We start from the raw sequence: 8,526 nt of genomic DNA, 5'->3' as shown, positions 1-8,526 counted from the left end.
ATTAAAATCTTGATATGCATACACCGCCCTTCGACATAGAATGATGTACAATAAAACATATAAAGGATCAGGGGCGTAGCCATGGATGAGCCTGTGCCCCAACAAGTACTTCTGCACCCTTGACTTTGCTGACACAGGGTATGCAAGATGGAAGAGCTCCCACAGTGATTCTCAAATGCTGCCCTTAGCTAACCCGGAAGTCTTCCCTCTGCTGTGTACCGCCCTCAACTTCCTGTTTGGGCAATATGCAGCAGAGAGGAGGCTTCTGGATTAGCCACAGGCAGCGTTTGAGAATCACTGCCCACAACCCTTCCACAGAAAAATATGTGACGGTAGCAGGGAGGGGGAGACTGGCAGAGAATGCATGGGAGGGAAAAACAGAGGTGGCACATGTGGGGGAGGTAAGAGAGAGGGTTAATTGCTTGGGGTGGGTGGGGTTTTTGTTAGGCATTTGTGACCTGGATTGGTTACTGTGAAAGCAGGATAGATGGACCATTGGTCTGACACAGTATAGGTATTCTTATGTTCTTATGCTGCATGGGGGGGGGGGTGCAAAAGGGTTAATTATTTGATATGGGGGAGATAAAAGGGTCAGTTGTTTGACATGGGGTGGGAGAGATGTTGCTTGGTGTGTAAGGGAAGAGAGGAAGATTTGCTGGACATGGAATGGGGTGGGAGGGAGAGATGCTACATGGGGTGTAGGGGAAGAGAGATAATTGTTGGTCATGGGTTGGATGGAGGATTGTTAGAGCTAGGGTGGGAAGTAGCAAGAGAAGGAGACATGTTAGATGTAGGGGTAGAGGGAAGAGATTAAGAGAGGCTGCATGGGAAGGGGAAGGAAGAAAGAGAGAGATGTTGGAACTGGGGCACAAGGAAGAGAAAGAGCATGGAAGAGAGGTTGGACATGAAGGTGGAAAAGCAGACGGGAGGGGGAAGGGAAAAAGTGATATGGATCCAGAAAGAGGTGCTGGACAATTGGAGGGAGAGAAGAAAGAGGAAGAAGTGCTGGACCATGGGGGAGGAAGCAAGAGGGAAGAGAGAAGGAACAGGAAGATGTCAGGGGAGTAGAAGGGACAGGGAGATGTCAGGTTACAAAGATGGGGAGGGGAGAAAGAGGAAACTGGTGCTGGTCTAGAATGGTGGAGGGAAGAAGACACTGGAAATGATGGAACTATATGGGAGAGGCCAAAGGAAAGGGGGGGGAGCAAGGAAATGAATGAGAGGATGGTGATTAAAGGGGGCAGGTATTATGGTGTCCTCCCCCCCTTTCCCTAACTTTCGCAAATTTTATTGTAATCTAACCTTATTGGTTTTTTTCCCTTTAAATGTAATGGAGTTTGTTTTTGTATTGTTTTATCTCCACAATTTAAATTCATTGCAAACCGCTTAGATTTTAACTTTGGTTTTATATTTGCAGTATATTAAATAAATTGAACTTGAAATATGGTGATGGGGAATTGATTAAACAGAATGGAAGGCTGGATGAATGAGTGAGATGGGGAATTGGAGAGCTAATTGGTGAAAGAAGGAGATGGAATCTGATAGGAATCAGTAAAAAGGAGCAGTTGTCAAGGAATTGTCTGAGTTCATATGTTTTCATCCGAGTTATTTTCCAGTGGCAGGTTGAAATCACCTAGTATCAGGGAGGTATATGACAGTGTAGCATTGGATATGAATTCATATACCTTTGTGGCACTTTTGGGCCAGGGTCCAGGGGGGTCTGTAGCAGATCATACGGCTTAAAGGCTATTGGACAGGATAATGTTTTTTTTTGTAAATTTCATGACTGGTTGTTAGTAATTCTTGACCTGTAAACTGCACAGAAACGTGAGGTTGCTGCATATATAAGAATTTCTGTTATGCTATCTCTGTCTGGTTCACATTGGGCGATGACTTTCTCTATTTCTAAGAAGTTTTTGTATATTAATAGCCCTTCCTTTCTTTTATCTGTTCAACTGTAGCATTTTTTGGCCTGCTGGGCTAAAATCTGCCTGCTGGGCAGATTTCTAAGATTAAAGGGTTGAACTTGTCCTTTAGCCATGTTTCTACAATGAAGGCAATTCATAGTTTGGATTCTATCATATCTTGGATTACAATGGTTTTGTTACATATAGACCTTGCATTCACATAGCAGCAGGGTATTGGTGACGTTGTTAGGTGATGGTTAGATCTTGTATACGTAATAGGTTTTAAAGTCCTGCGTATTATTGTTGTGATTTCTGTGCTGAGGTTTTCTGGTATGTGAAATAATCATATTTATGTTGTATGGTGTTTTGTCAGTACAGTTTAGTGGACATCTCTGTGATATGTGTTCTATAATATTTGGTTGCAATTTTAAGGCCAAGGCTTGTGGTTTAGAAGTATATGTTTAATCCTTGCAAGCTTCTGATGGCCATCAGCCATACACTTGCAAGTAGTAGCCACATCATTGTGAATAAGTTAGTGAATGTTTCTGGAATTAAATTACTTTTCTTTTTTGTGGCTTTTAGGGTTGGGAGCTTTCAGTGGGTTCTATTTGTGTCCCATGCTGTTGGTTGAGGTTGTGGATTTTTAGGAGTTGAGTTGGCTAGCAGTAGTGTAGTATATGTTTACTCAAGATTTGCATAATTTTTCTTTAATCATTCAGTACTTTTTGGTCCTTCTGGGTCCACCTGAAGGGACACATAAAGGGCCCTTCAGTGTGGCTCGCCTGCACAATGGCTCTTTAAAGGGCTAAGGTCAGCTCGACGTCGAGGTGGGCAAGGCTAAGCCTGATGGTGCAAGTTGCCAGTGGGGTAAGGAGGTATCAGAGGTCAGTTTCTTCCTTACCCTGCTGGAGTTTTGATGGCAAGAGGAGGCAGTCCAGGTAGCATCGTCCTTTAAAGGGCTAAGGTAAGCTTGACATTGAAGTGGGTGGAGCTAAGCCTGATTGTGCAAGTTGCTGGTGGGGTAAGGAAGTATCAGAGGTCAGCTTCCTCTTTACCCTGCTGGAGCTTCGGTGGCAAGAGGAGGTCATCTGCCAATTTTCGGTCGGTTGGTCATCCGCCAATTCTCCTTTAAATGGCTGCTGTCCATTTGTCTTTTTTGCTCTCTCCTGTCTTGTTCCATTCCCTCACTACAGCTGCCTTTGACATACTGATTGTTCTTATAGCTCTTTCATCTGTCCTCTCAAATTTCCCCCTTCTTTCTACTCATCAAATTTCCATCATCTTCTCTAATCCACTAGCTCTTCCATTCCCTCACTCCTTCCCCAGTCTTCCTTTTCCTTTCATGTTTAATCTAATTCCCATTATCATATTTCTACCTCTTATAATCACTATCCACCTCTCATTCATTTCCTTGCCACTTCTTCCTGGCCTCTCCCACATGGTTGCACCATTCCCAGCATCTGTTCTCTCTCTCCCCTCCCTCATAGCCCGACATCTCCCTGTCCTTACTCCCTTCCCTGTGGTCCAGTATTGCTCCAACTTCCCTCAGTCCCATTGTCCAGCATAGTTCCCTCATTCCCTTCTGCCCTGGTTCCATTGTCTTTCTCCCCCTCCTCCTTTTTCTCCACCTCTATTATCCACCATCTCTCTTTCCCCCTTCCTTTCCTTCCCCCTAGTGTCCAACATTTCTCTTTTAATGTTCTCCCCTCCTCCATGCAGCATCTCTTCTTCCCCTCTACCCCCTCCCCCATGTCCAACAATTCCCCTTCTCTCTTCCCCACCCTGTGTATATTTTCTTCCCTCCCTGTCTAATAATTCTCTCTGTACAGTATATTCCCTTCCTCCCTTCCACTGTCCAGCACTTCTCTGGATCTCCTCCATATACTTTCACAGATGTCTCTCTTGAAATGTTTGCTACTGACCCTGCAGCTTCCCTTCTGCTCTGTCCCAGCTAGGCAGAAATAAGGAACTGGGGAGGAGAGGCTCTGGGTTAGCTGCAGCCAGTGTATGGGAATTACTGCCTGTAAACCTGATAAGAGAAAGATGCAGGACACTAGGCGCCTCTAAGACCATTCTATCAAGGTTACACTGCTCCTGGGTCAGCCCAGGTCTAACATGTACATATACAGTACTTCAGCTCCCCAGGAAGGTCATTCCACCACCATAGCAGAGCATGCCCTATTCTGGTGCTCACCCTTGTAAACAGGGTGGCCAGTGGTAGGCAAAATCAGGATTAGTACAAACTGAGGGCCCTAGGTGAACCTTCAGTCAGGCATTCCCTCAATTAACTTTCAAGCTTCTTTGACTTGTTAATCAAAATAGCAAGGGGGAGGGGGTAATCAAAATCCTGATTATCCCACCACAACCTCTTGCAGAATGGGACATCATTTCAAATATTAAAAACATTGTCACATATATAATGAACTGAATCAACAACAAAGTCAGGTAAATGGGCTAGCTGAAAACTGCCCATAATCTGGGTGGTAAAAGTACCTGCTGTTACCTGCTACCGTCTGAATTAGTTTGGCTTTTAGAAGCTTTTGCTTTGCTTTGCCATCTCCTGCTTTTTGTCTCATTTACCTGATAATCCTATTCAGGATTGCAATTTTTAGAAGGCTGACTTTAACCATTAGGTAAATGAGGCAAAAAGCAGGAGGTAGCAAAGCAAAGCAATAGCTTAAGCTTTGTACTGACTTGTACAAGACAGAAACTGAAAAAGTACATCTACAATGTCCTATAGAGTCTCAAGATTTACTCAATTTGATATACTGCCAATGGCAGTTTACAATAACAATGTCAATAAGAGGAAAAGGTTACATTTCAATTAAAAAAGACAATTAGAGAATAGAGGCTCTTAGAATGAATATAATGTTTATATGTTGATTGCTTTACATTGGCTCACTAAAGGGTAGCCCTCCATCACTTTAACACATGGCCATGGAAATATCTGCAGTAAAAACTAGTGCACTAAAGAACTGTGAAGTGAGCCTGCAAATTGCACTCAAACCAACTCAGACTGTTATTGCTCACAATGGTTTAAAAAAAAGTTTGATTTTTGTAGGTTTTTTCCCCTTTAACCTTAGTATTAAGCCTTTTCCCACATCCCTGATCTGTAGAACAATTTTTAGTATGGGAGCCAAAGGGTTAGCTGAGGTAAAGTACAGACTTTATCTCAGATAACTTTGGTCAAAAAGAGGTCCCAGGTGGCTCAAATAGGCTTCAAAGCCCCCTTTTCCTTCCATTATCTCCCTATCCCCCAAACCACAAGCTCCTGCTTTAGTGCCAGCATCTTGGAAATTGGTAGCACCTGACTCCTGACATGTGTTGAAACATATTTGGTTAGGTTGATACATATACCCAGTACTAATAATCCCTCAACTCCAGCCCTAGCTCTAAATTGTCTTAAAAGTGATAGAAATCTTGATTCAGAAGCACATATTTTTCTATTCTGTTGTACAGTAATCCTCTTCTAAAAGAAAATCATAATGGCTATAAAAAACATGAAATGGTTTTGCTAATTTGCCTAGAGTGGAATGGGGTTGATTTATAGCTTGTTTAGCGTGAGAAGCTAAACAGCTGCTTCATAGTACCTTTCCCAATATTAAGGGGGAAGGATTATGGTTGGTTCCCATAATGAAGAACGCTGGAAGAATGGTGTGATAGGAGCTTTACCTTTTTCTTTATTGTGCCCATGTATACAGGTAGTAGCAATACGAAATATGTTACACAACAGGACAACTCAGCAGCGAAAAAGGACACTGGCCCTTTTAAAAAAAAACCTGGAATTAAATCATATATTTATTTTTCAAAAAATTTTTTTATTCATTGTAAAGCCATGATTAAGTGCAGGATATAATACAATCATATAACTCTATAAAAGCACCTAAATACATTTAGTATTATAATTTATGACAAATAGATATATCATCCCTCCCAGTTATATTAAAAAAAATACACTCAAATTGAGAAATTGAAAAATACATTCCAACCCGCCCACCCACCCTTGACGTGTATAACTAAGGGGTATAATCACTAATCACTCTATGTAAAATTTTGTCAATGGCTCCCAAATCTTCAGAAACTTCTTATAATATCCCTGATGTATAGCCATACTTTGTTCCATCTTAAAAATATGACATATAGACTCCCACCAAAAGGTATAGTTCAGTCTATCCCAGTTTTTCCAATTCCTTAAAATAAGTTGAATGGCAACCCCTGTCATAATAAATAGAAGTTTATTATTGTGAGATGACATTTGGCTTTTAGCTCTCATCATAGTGCCAAATAGCACAGTGTCATATGTAAGTGCCAGTGGATTTTCCATCTTTGTTTATCTGATCTCAAATGGATTTCCAAAATTGAAGTATAAAGGGACAATAAAATAATAAATGATCTAATGTCCCAGGTTTGAGATGAGTGTCAACACCTTTTAGATTTGGAACTATCTAATTTCTGTAATCGAACTGGGGTCCAAACTGCTCTATGTAACAAAAAAAACCAAGTTTGTCTCATAGATGCAGACACCGTACATCTCATCCTCCAAGTCCAGATTCGTGGCCATTGAGACGCAGTAATCTGATGCTTTATCTCAATGCTCCAAATGTCACGAAGACCAGTTTTTGGTTTCTTATTCAAAAATCCAGATATTAATTTATACCACTGAGTGGCCTGGTGACCCAGGAAATCCGCCTGGAAGCACAGGAATGGCAAACTATACTGATTTTTAAGATTTTTCCAATCAGGGAACCCCTCCTGAATGGCCTGCTTCAACTGCAACCACCTATAAATTTGAGATTTAGCAATACCAAATTTTTTTTGCAGTCGTGGAAACTCAAGCAGCTTTCCATCTGATACTACATTGTCTAAAGTACGCATCTCCCAGACTGGTTAAGGTTGGAATGGCAACTCCTGTCTCCATTGAGATTGTGTCACGTTTTGAGTATCAAGATGCCTAGGTTGTATAAGGAAAATAGAATTTTAATGGACACTTGGAAGACATTAAAATTTATTACTAATTTAACAGATATTCCAATTCAAAAATCCACTTGTCAGTCCCTTTGGTTGAACCCCAAGATTCAAATTGGTGGGTTTAAGGTCATCTGGAAGTAAATAATATATTTCTGCTAATATAAAGGATAATGAAAAAAAAAATCTGATCTAACTGTAAAATTAAGTTGTACTGAAGGCTACTGTTGAGTAGCTAAAAATAGCCATCTTGTTCTACCAGGTGCTCAAATTTTAATTGCTCAAATGGGGGTAGTCCAGCATGGGATTAGGTTGAGAAGGCCCTAGTCAACTAAATTAGTAACTTTTAACACTAGTGTAGAGTTTGTGGGGGCAGAGTCAAAGTCCTTCTAAGCCACAATCAAGTTCTGACTACTTATCAAACTGCCAGTCTTTGAAAAAAAAAAAAAGTTCCCCCCAGACCAGTATCTCTCTTACTTACTACTTATAACCTCTCACCCTTGCCCCGCTCTTGTACCACATTATAAGAGGTGCAGGCATATTACTTTGCTCAAAATCATGAATTCTAGCGAAGGGCAAGTTAGGGATAGCCTTTATTAAAACATCAGGAGTTCAAATGGATGGAGGAGGAAGTCCACCACTTGAGCACTATAAATGCTGGGGGTGGGTTAGGATAGTGAGACATTACATTAGCCAAACAGCAGTACATTTTCAATAGGATGCCCAGATGAAACTTAACCCGCTGCATTAAGAAAAATTTTCAGTCACAACCAAGCTGGATAATTAGGCCCAAGTTGGCCTTAACTAATCTCAGCCTCACTGCCCCCAATCTTGGACAAGTGAGAAATTGGTCCTTGTGCATAAGAAGAACAGCTGAGCCTTTCTGGAGTATCACAAGACTTTCCCAGGATTCATCAAGTTTTTGGGATCCAAAGTGGCTTTCAGCTGCCACATGACCTCCATGCCAACCTCTCCAATCTCTTCCTCCAGCAGTTTTCGCTTCCCCACTCCGATTCCATGTTCACCTGTACAAGTGCCATGCAGTGCCAGTGCCCTCCTGGAGAGAAACAAAAGATACCTATGAGAATTTAATTAAAAAAATTTTTATATATATATATATATATATATATATATATGTCAAAATTGGAGCATCAATGATGTCTATGGCCAGTTTGAAACTTTGGGATGCCCTGGTATTCTGCGATTTTGTGCGGAGAAGATCAATGCCTTCTTATGCTAATGTTTCAGTAGTCTCTTCAGTTTCAAGATATAGGGCTCCTTTGACGAAGCTGTGTTAGGGCATTAACGCACGGAATAGCGCGCGTGCTAGACACTAACATCAGCATTGAGCTGGCATTAGTTCTAGCTGCGTAGCATGCGGTAATATCCTGCATGCATTAAAAACGCTAGCGCACCTTAGTAAAAGGAGCCTATAGTGTTAAGAATATTTTTGCCTTGAATTTAATATTCACTGCTTTTCTGCATTTTAATAGTTGAAATTATGATTTGATAATGTTTGTTTTTGATATTGTATTATTTTTCCCTGGGGGGATGGTAGATTTATGTTTATTCATTGTTTGTATCATATGTTTAGTGACTAACGGGTGACCAGGATAATGTGTATGTAACCAATGTTTAAACCGCATAGTTTTAT

The 8,526-nt window shown here is 41.1% G+C and overlaps 1 protein-coding gene across 5 annotated transcripts in view; it reads right to left on the bottom strand.

Moving 5' to 3' along the window:
* Window positions 1–6,943: 6,943 nt before the first annotated feature.
* LDHD (lactate dehydrogenase D) overlaps window positions 6,944–8,526 on the bottom strand; it is a 158,023-nt gene continuing 156,440 nt past the window's right edge. For 4 of the 5 annotated variants that reach the window (XM_033940927.1, XM_033940928.1, XM_033940923.1 and 1 more), the window contains one exon: window positions 6,944–7,929. In XM_033940927.1, coding sequence (XP_033796818.1) covers window positions 7,764–7,929 — 166 coding nt within the window. In that variant the 3' untranslated portion in view covers window positions 6,944–7,763. The remainder of the gene's footprint in view (window positions 7,930–8,526) is intronic. The other variant, XM_033940925.1, reaches the window with a different exon arrangement.

This window comes from Geotrypetes seraphini, chromosome 4, assembly GCF_902459505.1.
Source record: "Geotrypetes seraphini chromosome 4, aGeoSer1.1, whole genome shotgun sequence".
NCBI lineage: Eukaryota > Metazoa > Chordata > Amphibia > Gymnophiona > Dermophiidae > Geotrypetes > Geotrypetes seraphini.
This window is presented reverse-complemented; position numbering and strand designations above follow the sequence as displayed.